General features: G+C 39.9%; 2 protein-coding genes across 2 annotated transcripts in view; one reads left to right on the top strand and one right to left on the bottom strand.

The window, feature by feature from the left end:
- Positions 1 to 43: 43 nt before the first annotated feature.
- LOC105387179 lies at positions 44 to 873 on the top strand. The gene is made up of 2 exons (XM_011557870.3): positions 44 to 221; positions 391 to 873. The coding sequence occupies exons 1-2, from the start codon at positions 186 to 188 to the stop codon at positions 595 to 597; spliced, it is 243 nt and encodes an 80-aa protein (XP_011556172.3). The 5' UTR covers positions 44 to 185; the 3' UTR covers positions 598 to 873.
- A 38-nt stretch (positions 874 to 911) lies between these two features.
- Positions 912 to 15,112, bottom strand: part of LOC119691933 — a 70,566-nt gene continuing 56,365 nt past the window's right edge. Inside the window, exons 3-14 of the mRNA XM_048621626.1 lie at positions 11,481 to 11,586; positions 10,437 to 10,522; positions 8,516 to 8,691; positions 7,810 to 7,942; positions 6,611 to 6,737; positions 6,102 to 6,169; positions 4,187 to 4,313; positions 3,053 to 3,174; positions 2,386 to 2,583; positions 1,731 to 1,864; positions 1,328 to 1,463; positions 912 to 1,058 (exon numbers count right to left, since the gene is read on the bottom strand). Coding sequence (XP_048477583.1) covers positions 949 to 1,058; positions 1,328 to 1,463; positions 1,731 to 1,864; positions 2,386 to 2,583; positions 3,053 to 3,174; positions 4,187 to 4,313; positions 6,102 to 6,169; positions 6,611 to 6,737; positions 7,810 to 7,942; positions 8,516 to 8,691; positions 10,437 to 10,522; positions 11,481 to 11,586 — 1,523 coding nt within the window. The 3' untranslated portion in view covers positions 912 to 948. The remainder of the gene's footprint in view (positions 1,059 to 1,327; positions 1,464 to 1,730; positions 1,865 to 2,385; positions 2,584 to 3,052; positions 3,175 to 4,186; positions 4,314 to 6,101; positions 6,170 to 6,610; positions 6,738 to 7,809; positions 7,943 to 8,515; positions 8,692 to 10,436; positions 10,523 to 11,480; positions 11,587 to 15,112) is intronic.

Genomic DNA, 15,112 nt, shown 5'->3' with positions numbered 1-15,112 from the left:
CTGTGTTTTTTGTTTTTAAATGTCTGTCTGTCAGTGAATTTATTTACCAACGGCGCCGGCGGTTTTGGTTTGTTTTTGTAATTTGTTTCCGCTTTTGAAGATAAAATAGTAATATTTGAAAACTACAACTAAGTCTCCTATCGTACATCCATAAAAACGAGACAATTTACTAGTATTTAACTACGATGTCGAGCGCCTCAGTTACATCTTCCAAACGAGAGGTAAGTACCTACAGAGATTTTTCAAATTTTCGTCATAAAAATAATTGTATATACTAGACGTCCTACTACTACTTATTCGGATAATTTGCATTTTCTGGTTAGACGCTGGTCTACTGTGCATATACATACTATGCTGTCCATTCACTCAGCAATAATATTATATTCCCAGAAAGAAACAGCAGACCTAGTCCAGGAGTTGGAGTCAGTAAGAGCGATGAACAACGGTCTCCGCTCGTACCTGGAGCATATCCGGACCTTCAAGGAAAACCTACAGGGTGTCCATAAGAACTGCAAGCAACTGAACAAAATCAACTCCCAATGGATAGATGTTTTGAGCCATACACAGACAGATGCGAGCAGTAATCAGAATGTTTGAGTTGTAAATTTAGAATTGTTGTAAAGAAATATACCTTGTGCCTGTCACAAAAGATATAAGTTTACAGATGATGATGCTAGATGACTTAAATGGTTATTTAATTGATAAATACACACAAGCTGCTCTAACTTTTTATTATTACCTACTTATAAACTCACTCCCTTTGGGTGTATGGGCTTGTACACAAAACTGTTATGCGTTGTCGCATTATATGTGACAGTAATTAAGCATTTGTATGGTACAATTTTGTAAAATAATTAAAAACTTGTTCTCTTTTATTGGTCTTTTATTGAATTTAAAATATAACTCAAGAATATTCAGTTGTAGAATATATTTAATTACTCAATAAAGTTAATAAGTTGGTATTGTTGGTATGATGGGGTCCATGATTGGGGATGTTATTAACTGGGCATCTTTATTTTCTTCAATTTGTTTCTTAGTTGTGACTTTCACAGCTTTTTCTGCAATAGTAAAAATAAATAGGTAGGTATGTAACAGGAATTCATCAAGTCCTAAGAAGTTATAGTATTATAACTTACATAATAAATAGATCTTATAATAATTTAATATACCTACACATTGGGCTTACTGCTATTCTGGGGCACATCCAAGCCAAATTTGGGTTTAAAAATAAGGCCTATAACAGACTTAGAAACAAAATACTCATATACCTACATATAAATAAGTACTTACAATGGTGACCAATGAAGATATATTCTATTCTACTTACCAATCATACAGATGGAGTATTGTGGAGTGTCGCAAGGCAGCCCGTAGACCAAACCCACCAAGTGGTCCTGACGATCCAAGTTCAAGCATCCCCCTTCTGCAGGAGTCACGTAATCATCTTCAAGCCACGGCGGCACCTGTTGACGAATAGCGGAACTAAATTGAGCTACGCCATCTGCTGAGTTTTTCTTGCACTAGATAGTATTGTAATGTTAGAAAGCTATTTCGTAGTTTAGCTACTCAACACTAGATGGCAGTGTTATACAACGCCATCTAATGGCAATATTGTGAGCTATTTTAGTGTCTATTTACAGAAATAGATGGCGTTAAAGACACAATAAAAAATAACCTTCGAGTAGGTACGATTATAGTTTCTAATTACACAAATAGATGGCGTTACTTACAAACAAACCATGCTCATGTGTTTTAGAATCGGGAATGAGCTTTCCATTTGTGGGGTTTTGCCAGTAGGATATCGGGTCGCCGTGAACGTCTTTAGTGAGATTTTGCACGCCATTCAGCCAAATGTGGCTAATAGCTGCAATAGAAATTAGCTAGGTACAAGAAACAAAGATTTGTTAAGCTTATTTAAATTTAAAGACTAACTTAAAACTATAAAATGGGACACGTAAAACAATAGACAAAGGAAAATGGTTAGGTTGTCAATAGAAAAAAATCTAACAATAATAAAACATATTATTATTACTTAAGTGCATATGTGTAAAAATATGATATATATCTGTATAAAGCAATTATGATATGATAATCTAGATAATATTAATTAATAATTACAGACTTATAACTATAACTAAATAATAAACACTTATTTGTTAAGTATATTCTACAAGGGTTATGCGATACTTATACGCCGCCAGACGTCCACTGCGAGCTAAACTAAGTTAGTCCGCATAGTTTAACCAGTTTTTCATACATAGTAGGTCTAGGTAAGTAGCAAGTACATACATAGTTGCGGTGAACGCACATGTATGAAAAACTGGCTCAATTAAGCGAACTAACATAGTTTAGCCGACAGTGGACGGCTTTAAGCTTGTTACTCACGCGATTCCTTATTCTCCCCCATAATAAGAAGCAGCTCGATCAGTATCTCGTTATCATCGACCACAGCCAGGGTTCCGTTGATCTTGGCACAGTTGTCTGCCGCTTGCTGCCACGTCAGCGGTTCTCGTACTAGTCTGTAGTAGTAGGTGTCGTCGCTAGGTAGCGCTACGTCTTCACGGCGGCCAGAGGGTAGAGATCCTAGAACATTAACATCATCCCGTTTAGTACCGTAGATAGATTTCGTACCCAGTGGCCGCTATACGGGATCGATACCTTATAATGCGCCGTATTTATAGATCGCGATATAGTGACGTTTATCTACGTCCATTACGAACCCGTTTAGGGGCAGAGCTGCTTCGAGATAATATAGGAGTGCTGTCCTCTGTGAGTCGATATAGTCTCAACTTTTGATCGTCGATTAGATATGCAACATTGATTTATTTTTGGCTTTCTATGGATACCTTCTTGGATAGAGATACACAGCTTATTAAGTACAATAAAGGAAGTCTGGTACAATCTAGTATTTATGAAGTTCAACTTTTGTAGTATATTGTCTGTAATAGTGATTTGTTGTTAATGTCAGAAAGTGGAACAAATAAACGTTTCATCTACCTATCTATCTACAATATTCTATCAATAAACTACAACTCTCAGAAAAACCGCTCACCTTTCCCATCATAGCACACGAAGTCCATCCTCCTATCGCAGCGAGTCTTGAGGAAAGCAGGCGGCGCCGGCGCGTGGAGGTCCAGCTGGAGACAGCCCGATGGACGATCGCGGTTACTGGCTCTGGAGAGAATACAATACGAATCATTCTGAGATAAAAAAAAAAGAAACGGGTTCTTCTTCAAGACACACTTGCTTTGGCATTCCTCATATAATCACTACCAGCAATCCCTATCTGCCTAAACCACATAGTGATATCTGATGCAAAACTAGACTTGACTTGACGTCTTACTTGACCAGGTAAGCAAGGCGTACCAGAAAAGGCTTGTTTACGTTGTTAAGATGTCCTTCTTGTCCGTGGTTCATGTCACCAAGTTGTTCAAGTTTGTTTATATTCCCTAGAATGTAGTAACTTGGCTCCCGCTTCAGGCTTTTCCTTACCTCATAGGCGGCCACTCTCTCTCTACCATTAAACCTAAGGCTGGTCTGACGCGCTGAAATTCAGCGCAGAGCTATCAAAGAAACTTCAAAACGATCGCAGACAATGGTTTTCTTAAACCATAACTAGCCTCTTCTCTTACGCGTTCTAACCAAACCTTTGTCGTTTGTATAATCTGCTAGGTGACTGTATAAAGAGACAGAATGCGTTCTCCTCATCTTTAGGCACTCAACGACCAAGGTTAATAAACTAGCCTTTGGTCGCTGAGTGCCTAAAACGCATTCTCCGTCATCGCTTTTCATTTCCTTACCTCATAGGCGGCCACTCCCCCGCCCCCACATCAAGCTGCGCGGGCGCCGCGTCTACGCGCGTGCCCGCCCCACGCGTTCTCTATACCTCTATACCTGAGGCTGATCTGACGATGAAGCTATCAGAGTAACTTCTAAACAACCTTCAAGTCTCAAGCAGCCTCAAGAGCGAGCGCGAAGGAGAACTTTTGTCACGTCTTAAATGCGCCCCGTATTAGCCCTTCAGATCACAGCACACGAGGGACTGTCAAAAGAAGATGCCTAATTTGATCTCTATCCAAACAATAACCCTAAGCAAACCTCTCTCGTTTGAGTAATCTGCTAGGTTATACTGTATTAATAACTATCACTATTATAAATTCATTTAATTCTAGTTATTATTCCTCACCTCATAGGCGGCCACTCCCCCGCCCCCACGTCCAGCTGCGCGGGCGCCGCGTCCACGCGCGAGCCCGCGTCCGCCCACACCCACACGCCGCCCGCCCCCCGCGCGCCCACCCATGCGTTCTCTATGCCTGTAAGTTTAAAATCAAAATAAAAAATATGTAGGTATTCATAGTAAAAATGTACATAAAAGAAAAGTTTTGGCGACTACCATCATAACTAGGCTCAAATGTAGGCTGTATCAGTAAGTTGTTGTAAAAATTGTATAGAAGGCGAAAGGGTGTCATTCTGAACCACTTTAGTTCAACGAGTTTTAGAAATTTTGCTTCTCCATAGAAAAAAAAACACGTGGACAACCAGCCCCACCAACAAACACCAACCACTACGGAAAGGCATTGTATGGATTTGTTTTTTGTGGCAAATGAGCAAAGCTTTTGCGGATTCTATTGTATTTTACACGATATTTTGTTTTCTTGTCTTACAAATATTCTTAATTGGTGCTGCAGCTTTCAATTCAAGTATCCTATCTATAAACAGAGAATTTTAAGCTGATTGTACCTAGTTTATTTGAAGAGGTCCTAGAAAATACTGCAGGCATTACATTACACTACTACTACAGAAAGGTACACTAGGACACAATATGTTTACGTTAGCGTTTTTTGGAACAGTTTTCCATTATTCTACCTAATTCTTTATATTCCCAGTTTGCATTATACATATAGGTGTTATTTACTGAAACATTAATGTACTTACTTAATCCGCGAATAGTCGCGCGTGGGTCGAAAAGACCCAGCACTCTATTTATACCTCAATAACTTTATTACTTATATTACTAATTGGCGTGCCTAGTACCTTTAAGTTACCATATAGGCTAGCCGCACTCCCCGCCCTGACCAGATTGCCCGCGGCACTTGGACAGGATGGACATTCAAAGTGAGTATGGGTCTTTTCGACCCAAGAGCGACGCTTTGTGTCAGTATTATTTTTTTGATATTTTTTTTATTTTATTATTTTTTCTTTTCAGAAATTTCACGTAACCTTTTAGACGATCATTGTAGATCACACTGCATTTTTATCTATATTTTCTTTTGTTTCGAGAAAATAGAGCCATTTACTTTCGGGTCTAAAAGACCCACATGCGACTGTTTGTGTCACAAAATTTGACGCGAGCACTGGCGGGTTAATCATTACATGATATCATAAATGCTTATAAATAACAATTAGTTGCCTTTAATCAATTTACCTTAGTGACTCCCAAAATTTTATTAGTTTAGTTACATTTATTTTTATTCTCACTGTACCTCTCTTAATTTTCATTCATAATATTATCATGTTTATATTCCCTCGCCAGTGTAAAGGCAAAGGAGCTTTTTAAAGAGCTTTCTAAGTTTTATACGGGCCCCTTGAAATAATTCTAAAGTTTACAAGATTCTCTGATTTGTGTTGTAAATAGACAGTCGTATCTAATTCAGGTCGCATAATTAGAACAGTCATGTTGTTAAAAAACATGTAGGTAAGTATTGTTATGATATTAACCTACACATTTATTTACTTTCAGAATAATATAATATATATCAGATAGTAAAAATAAATTAACGTGCCTGCTACGAGTGCTACGCCGTTTTTGCTACAAAAAAGCGTAGTCTGCTACGACATTTCGTAGCAAACATCAAATACCTGTATAAACGTTTCAGTATTTGGGCAACAGTTTTTAAATTCGTTGTGGTTTCAGACACTGTGATTTAGGGATTAATTTTTTTTTAATTATTATATGAATGTTTGTATTAGACAATGACAGAAACAATTTTATTCTTCAGATAACACTTATCTGACCATTGAAAAATCAGCCCTTAAATAAGCATTTTTGGTAGAGTCTAGTAGTTCTATTCTAAATAATGCAAATACAATATTGTACTTACTCGGCCTCGCTTTCAGCATGGCATGGCCCAGTTTCCTGATACATTTCATGGTATCCACGTTGGCAAGCCTGTTGACAAATGAACTTCATCATCGACTGCCAAACAATGTGGGATTCATAGCCCCATAGCCTATTGTTGTCGTCTAGGGGTCTAGGGGTGGTTTATGGTGTCAAATAAATAAAATACATTTAATTCTATTCTAAAATGAGTCTACCATGATTATGGAAAGCCTTGATCAATGAGTAGAAGAAATGTCGAAAGCACTTCCTCTACAGCGAGTTGCAAAAGGGTATACAAAGCCGAAACCTACGTGTGCAGCATGTTATGTCTAAGACCGAAACTGAAATCAGAATTTAAAAATTGGCCTGTATACACTAATAAAAAGTCAAAGTCAAATGTTTTTATTCATACATACAACATTTTCTTATGAACGTAAATCTTTACAAACTACTCTCCGTTCGGGTAAGGGGCTCTTTCTGTCTTCGGAGAAACACCCCGTATATACTCACTGCATCCTATTCATGACACAATAAGCCGCGGCCTGGTCCCACGTGACGCGCGCCGTGTAGACGTGGTAGCGGCCCGCGCGGCACCTCACCGTGCGGACGTCGGTGACAGGGACTTGGGTCTTCGCTTCTGGAATGTTAGGATTTGGAAGTTGTAGTGTATTTAGTGGGATTTGGCGCTAATCTGTTGGTCACATAATGTTATAAGGCAGGGGAAAAGTTAAATATAAGGCAAATGGAAACTGCGCCAAGATTTTATTGGACGCCCAGAAGGGCTAGCACAGGGCGCATTTAAGACGAGCCAAAAGTTCTTCATCGCGTGCGCTCTTGAGGCTGCGCGATGTGAGTGAGCGCGATGCAAAACTTTTGTCACGTCTTAAATTACATTGTGTCCTATTTTACATTGTTACTTACACATTTTATGGGTTTTACTATCTGAAATAAATAATTATTATACTAAATGCGCCCGGTGCTATGCCCTTCTGGGCGTCCAATAAAATCTTACCTGCAAAATTTACGACATTGGTTCCAGCTGAGCATCGGTGCAATCAGCAGGATGTTTGCCAACCTCTGCTAGGAGACGGCAGTTGAAGAAAAATAACCTTTACAAACCCCTAGTCATGCTCGTGTGTTTTTAAGATAAGAAGACTGTACCTCGTTTGCACAAGAAGGGTCTCTTTAAAGCACATGGAAGGTCGAGAAACACTGGTGTGTCATGGAGCACCCGGCCCAGCGCCGCGCAGTCTATAAGCCTCCTTCAGAGACTCATCAGATATTCCTTATACCTCCCCGAGTGTTTGATTACACCTGTATATACGCACCACCCTAGGCAATCAGCAACTGACGCTCATCTCTCTGACCAATACTTTCACTTTGCTAAGACGCCCTAGTTTAGCTCTTGTGCTTGCATACATCTCAACAAGACTAGTTATAATATACATATAAATTATATATTATACCTCGTTCACACAGGAAGGGTCTCTCCAACGCGCATGGAAGGTCCAAGAACACGGGAGTATCATAGAGTACCCGGCCTAGCGCCGCGCAGTCCACAAGCCTCCTCCAGAGACTTATCAAATCTTCGTCACACCTCCCCGAGTCATTGATATCAACTGTATAAACGCACCACCCTGGGCAAGCAGCAACTGGCGCTAATCTCACTGGCCAATGCTATCAATTCTCCTATTCTAGCTTCTACATACCTCTTTCACACAAGAAGGGTCGCTCCAGAGCACATGGAAGGTCGAGGAAGACTGGTGTGTCGTGGAGCACCCGTCCCAGCGCCGCGCAGTCCGCGCCGCCCTCGGGCACCGGCACCAGGGTGCGGTTCTGCCACTGGAGAAGAGAATTGGACTTTATTCTACGCATATCCATAGGAGGGCATCTTCTTCTGCTTATTTTTGGTATCCTATATGCCAAAAGAGGCAGACACGACAGTTTCCAAACCCTGTCTGTTGACAGCAGTCAGGTTTGCATCGGACCACGTGATTACAACTTCTCGCATATCCGTACCGATAGAGCGGTGCCACGTCTGTTTAGGGCGGCCTCACTTACGTACGTACCTACACTAGCCCTGCGGATTCCATCCGAGAGCCTGAAGGAGGGCATTAGATTGACACACTTCACTTCACACTACGCTTTAGATTGTTAGTCAAATGTCTAAGGTCACTGCTACAATGTCTTGCAAATTTTTCACCTTACACTTAGTTCTATAATATCTATAACAAATTCATAACTAACTAACGTCTAACTATCTGATGGGATCCTTCAGAGAAACTTAATCGGCTGAATCCCATGAATTCAGACACAATTAAAATCTATTGTGTCTCGAACGATATTGCGCTTTCGGGAGCTCACTGGTTAAACTGATCTAGTGCAACTTTCAGCGTGTCATCTGTGTGTACTCACCAGCGGGTAGTGCCCCCCCTTCTCCCCCACCACGTCAGCAGCTGACTTCCGCAGCGCGCTCCCGTCCACCACGTCAGCAGCTGATCTCCTCAGCGCGCCGCCGTCCAGCCAGCGGTAGCCGTGCGGGTCGTCGGGTCCGGACCTGCGCGCGCCCACCCATACTGAGTCTATGTCAGCTGCGGATGAAAAAGGAAGAAAGGGATAAATATTTTATGAGTAGTAAAATGACACAGCTTCCAGCCCCCAGTAACCGTAACACCACCAGCAGGGCGATCACGAAAAACTGAGCTAACGTATAAAATCGCATACGAGTGGGACAACTGTCAATTCTATAGGTAAAAAGTTTTCGAAAGTGCTTTCAAGTTGACAATAGTCGCACTCGCATTCGATTCTATATTGTTCGTGATCGCCCTGCAGAAAATTTTACGTCGCTCGCCTGTCTAACTGTCAGATTTGACAAGCCAGCGACGCTGCTGGATTCTTAATTGAATTTATAATGTTCGGTGGAGGTAACCATACAAAACTGACGACCTTAGACCAGGAAAAGGTGTAGTGGCGCTTTTTGGGAGAGAACTATTACGATGATGTTCATGAAAATTAAATGAGTCTTAACTTTACATCTACCAGCCTGCATTTAGCTATTATCGCTATATTTCATTTCTGTCCCATTACAGAATAATAACTAGTACTTAACTTATAGCGTTACCCCTATGTAAAACTTGTTAAACCCTTGCGTAACTGTTGCTACGTACTTAACTGTATCAGTACGCCGCTACAAATCAGTAATTAAATGGTAATTACCGATAATGTAATCAATAACATCGACCCATGATGTCAGCATGGGAATATGACTTAGAAGCGGCATCCTATATTATGAGCGATAGAAGAGATACCATGCATTATCATAATATTATCTTTATCATAACGAGTGCATTCGGATAGTCTTTGAACGGCACAACCGATTTTTATTAAACATGGCATAGAATAGAATATAATACAATATTTTTTTTATTAGACGTAAAATTTTACAATTATTTGTTCATTGTCATAATATAATATTACTCTACCACCATTTCACAAAGGCCCCGTCAGGAGGACAGAAAAGGCGAAAGAAACTCCTCGAGCATCTTTTCATATCATAACATAGCATAATCTAGAGTGCTGCAACGCTAACTTTGCAACACGGTAAAAATAAGTTTATTTTTCTTTGACTGGCGATGGCGATGGTTTTGTGTGAATGTTCACCATTTTCTAGTTATGTGCTCACTCTTTGCAATTTCCGGTGTGACGTGCGCCTTGCAACGGGCTAACAGTTTGCCTACTGGGAATATAGCCTTATGGATAAGTGGCTTACTTCTTTTGGCTGAATTTTCAAAAGTCAATTCACACGTACCACAACCACACCACGTCGCAGCGACATAATGTGGTCAAGCTGTGGTTACGTTTGAATAGTGTGGCAGCGGCTTTTTGCAGTTGCGTTGTGGTAGCGACAAAATGTCGATGTGGTTGTGTTGTCGCTGTCGTTGCGATGTGGTAACCACGGGGTCGTATGCAATTAATAGGGAGAGGAGGTGGCCGCGGTGCCGCCGCCGCGTGGCGGCGTTGCCGACGCGATGTGGTTGCGATGTGGTCGTATTACACAGGTGGTCGATGACAACGGAAAAATGTGGCACGTGTGAATTGGATTATTCATTTGCAATACAAAATATACGCCCGACCACACGGCGTGGTTGTGGTGTGGTTGTGGCTGCGGTGTGGTTGTGGTACGTCTGAATTGACCCGGAATAATTGATGCTGCCGCGTCTGAATGTTTGTATTAGACAGTGACAGCAACAATTTTATTCGTCAGATAACATTTTTATCTGACTTTTGAAAAATCAGTCCTTAGTGCTTAGTTATTATAAAATAAATAAATACTTACAGTATTGTGACTCCGCTAAAGCCTGGGCCAGGTAGTTGGCTTTGTCCTCTGTATCCAGTATGGCCAGTGTCCCGTTGTGATGTCCACTAAAAACAAAGAAGATTTACTTAGATAAAAAATAACAGCAAGATGGAGTGTCAGGGCAAAAGAAACGTCTCGATAAATAACACTCCACAGAGCTGCTCTGGCTGTCATTATTTTGAACTTAAAACAGTTTCACAGTAAACAAAATGCGGGCAGTTTTTTGCTTCGTATTTGTATTTGACACACCATCTATATTCGTATATTGTTATTCTAAGCACGTTTATCATCATCAGGTCTTAATCGCCCACTGTTGGACACTATCAATGAATCAATCAATCAATCATTTATTCAATTCACAATCACTATAATAAATTGTATCTGAATGTCACTTAAAAATACTTACAGCTAAAAAGTAAATTAAGAAAAATTAAAATTTAAATTGTTGCATGCAGTACATACCTACACTTAATAGTATTGAATAAATAAATAGTAGGTAGTAATAAATTAGAGTAAATGAATAATAACTAATAATAATAATAAAAAAATTAAGGTAAATTACAATTAAAATGCCAAAATCAATCATGCATATTGATATATTCATCTAATGAGTAGAAGCACTTTTCCAACAAGAAGGGCTTAAGCTGGGTACAGACCGGCCCAACGAACGCCCAACGATGGATATTTATCATACATAATACAGGGCAGATTGCAGCAACGAAGGTCAACGAAACCCGTTCGTTTATGTTCGTTTGGCCGGTCTGTACGCAGCTTTAGAGGGCCATTCTCCTTGGGAACCCTTAAAGATGATCCGAAAATTGCGGGAAAAGGGGTAAGTAGTAAACTATAAATTAGGGGTCAAAAGTCAAAACAGTTTTACGTCCCCGAATCTACAAAGTGTTGCAAAAGTGGCATAATAGTAATCCGAAAGGGGGTCATCCTGAATAACTCTTGTTCTACGACTTTTGGAAATTAGCAATACCCTTTTTGCATCACCCTGTATATAGTTTTATTGTCACTCACCGACACATAATTCGAGCGTCCTCCCATCTCAGAGGGAAATTCTGCAAAATGTACTCTCTGCCTTTATACACATACTGCTCATATTTGTCTGAACACGATTTCGGCACTGAAAAAGGAACAATTTTATTATACCTTTGCATATTAAATCATCGTAGGACCGAAGTGAAAAATCTGACCAAGACATAAAAAAATGATGCTCGCTCGAGTGGAACCTTTGTGCATATCCCCAAGGTCTAAACTGCCTTCCTAAGCTTGGACCATTTCCCACCACGCTGGTCCACTGCGGGTTGGTGCGTTCACATATATCTAGATTAATGTGCTAAATCTAGATATTTAGGTTTCCTCACGATTTTTTTCCTTCACCGTAAGAGCGATGGTATACATTGTACTTAAATTCAAAGAACTCATTGGTACATGTCAGCGCCGGGATTTGAACCCGCATCTCTGGCGTGAGAAGTGGGCGCTTACCCGACTGAGCTTCCATCGCTCTATGTGCTCTAGTGGCGTGTCTATAGCTGCGTACACACCGGGCCAACGAACGCCAACGGTTATCCCAACGATGGATATTTATCATACATAATGAAGGGCAGATTGCAGCAACGAAGGCCAACGTAACCCGTTCGTTGGCCTTCGTTGGCCCGGTGTGTACGCAGCTTAACTGATAAGATCTCTTCCTCTGGAGGGTTACTCTATACTGACAAAAAGAGATATCGAACGGAAGATAGAGTCGTAGTGTTACCAGCGCTCCGAAGCTTCGTTTTTCGTCATATAGACTGACCTCCCCGGGGCCGTGAGTTCAAATCCTAGGTCCTAGAGACATCTGTTTTTTATTGCTAGGTATATAAAAATAAATATGTAAGTCGGTAGGTATACTTACATATTTATTTTTCAAAAACTTACGAATATATCCGCTGACCACTGCAACAATTGCAATAAACCGACAGATAAATAAAATAGCACGTATCATAGTTTTAAAATATAATTTAAACGACTTCACCCATTGATATAGAATTAAACTGTGGGCTTTGCCGGTTACAGTGGCTTGTAAAAATAACTTCCATAGTAAATTGTTGAGCCATTCAAAACCCAGTGCCGTGCGACTTACGTATGTATGAATCATGCAACTGTACAGTTGTACACTGGCGTGCATATTACACTCACGGGCAATGATTGAAGTAAAATAGTTCCACTCACAAAATTACGACATCAAATAACCCCAAATTTTTTCAAAGATTTTATTTTAAATTTTAACAAAATATGATAGTTTTTAGTTGGTAATGTCCCTGATGCTCTGTTAAATTTACTTTAATGTTGCAAAAGGCGTTATTAAGCTAGCTTTTCCGTGAGTGTATTAGAACAAGAGCTAGGTTACACTCACGAGCAATGAAAAAGTTCCAGTAACATCAATGGAACGTCAATGGCAGGTGAACGTCAGAAGCAATTCAACTAAGGGCATAAATATTTTGATGAAATTCTAAATTTTATGTTTAGTAAAAAAAAAACCAACCAATTTTTTAAAACATTCTAAACTCACGGGCAATGAAAAAGTTCCATTGTGAAAATCACCAAATTACTTACTTCTAAACGGAAAAAACTAACTTAATGACGTCTTCTGCAATATTTAAGTACATTTTAACAACTAAATACATCAATATTTTCCCCAAATTACCATTTGGGGCCATTTCGTGTCTGCATTTTATAAGTGGAACTGTTTCTTTGCACGTGAGTGTATTTAGAATTTTATCAAAATATATTTTTTATTTGCTTCTGATGCGCTGTTAAATAGTTAGTTTTTTTCCGTTTAGGAGTAATTTGGTGATATGTCACTGGAACTTTTTCATGGCCTCGTGAGTGTATTATATTTAAGACTAGCTGTGCCCGCGAGCTTCACTTCGCCTTAAAAAGTTTTCCCGTGGGAATTCCGGGATAAAAAGTAGCCTATGTTCTTTCCCAGGGTCTATACCATATGAATACCAAATTTCATTCAAATCCGTTCAGTAGTTTTGGCGTGAAAGAGTTACAGACAGACAGACAGACAGACAGACAGACAGACACCGTTACTTTCGCATTTATAATATTATATAGTTAGGATTAGGATTATTGAAGTAAAAGGTTCATATTTTCCGGTCGTTACATCTGTTACAATAAGTTATAAATATCCTGCACGCCACTGTACCAAATGCAAAAACAAATGAATGTTTTCAAAACCTTCCTAAGCATTTGTGTGAACTCTCACATAGTACCTATACCCACTATTATGTGAATGGAATAAAGATTTATGTAATGTGTAGGTGTGTTATAAATGCGGGTTCGAATCCCGGCGCTGACATCTACCAATAAGTCCAATGTACTTTATATCGTCGCTCTTACGGTGAAGGAAAATATCTTGAGGAAACCTGCATGTCCAGATTCAGCACCAGAGATCTACATATGTGAGTAACCCACCAACCCGCAGTGGTGGAAAATGGCCAAGCGTAGGAAGGCAGTTTAGACCTTGGGGATATGCACAAAGGTTCCACTCGAGAGAGCCAGGTGCAAGTACTTACACCCTTACAGAAAAAATTATAGAATTAACCAATCCGGTATACCTAATTGTAAGAGATTCCTTTTTTTTATCATTAAAATCGTAGTGCCTATGTGCTTATTTGAGACGCTAATATTAAACATGGTGGACGCTTTTGTCTGAATTTCTATAGTTACAAAGTATAATGCGATGCGTCCGATGCGACCGATACCGAAAGGTAGACGCTTACCTTTATTTAAACTTTACAAAATAACAGAATTCTCAAAATATAACCGGCACGTGCACAACATCATTTGTTTCAATAAAATAAGATTTGATTTGATATTATATCCCGTAGCCGCCAAATTCAATTTACAACCAAAATAGATACTTAGCTAGGTTATAAATATAAATCTGAAATAATGAAAAATACAGCTTTGTTGTGGAATTACGTTATTAACTATGAAAGGTCACTGAAATGTTAAAAGTGGGACCTCAAAGTTCATACACACTACAAGTGGCCGTTACAAAGCTCAAACACTAGCCTCAGAGTTAAATGAACATCTGTATAATGGGAGATAAACGGGTAAGTTAGGTATTAATTAGGCTATGAATTTCCTATTTTATTAGACTTTTGAAAATAACCAAGGCAGAAGGGCTAGCACGGGGCGCAAGACGCGCACGTCAAAACGTGGCAAAAGTTTTGCATCGCGCCCACTCACATCGCGCGGACTTGAGAGCGAGCGCGACGGAGAACTTTTGTCAAGTGAAGTCACGTCTTGGCGTGTACGTCTTGCGCCCCGTGCCATGCTAGCAGGTTAATGGTAAATACTATAAAAAATACGCACATATCATTAGGCACTCATTTTCGTTATCAGCCCGTAAATTGTTTACTGTTGGACATAGGCCTCTCGTGGTTGACATATCTTTGGCCTCTCCCTAAAGCGCCACAATACTCGGTCCTCGGCCTTCCTCATCCAGCCACTACCGGCTTCTTTTATAATTTATCCGGTTCAGAGGACCGGAGGGTGCCCCACATTAACATACTTACATACTTATATGTATGTACATACATATGCTCACGACTGTAATCGTTAGCCAGAGGTGAATCGACTGTAATCTGTAGTCA

This window comes from Plutella xylostella, chromosome 2 (assembly GCF_932276165.1).
Source record: "Plutella xylostella chromosome 2, ilPluXylo3.1, whole genome shotgun sequence".
NCBI classification, from domain to species: domain Eukaryota; kingdom Metazoa; phylum Arthropoda; class Insecta; order Lepidoptera; family Plutellidae; genus Plutella; species Plutella xylostella.
Note: the sequence above shows the minus strand (reverse complement) of the source record. Positions and strands in the feature narration are given on the sequence as shown.

What these genes read in the sequence shown, in the direction of transcription:
- LOC105387179 (XM_011557870.3), top strand. Translation starts at nt 186, where the DNA reads ATGTCGAGCGCCTCAGTTACATCTTCCAAACGAGAG. An exon ending in TTACATCTTCCAAACGAGAG is followed by an intron (nt 222 to 390) that starts GTAAGTACCTAC and finishes TTATATTCCCAG; the next exon opens with AAAGAAACAGCAGACCTAGT.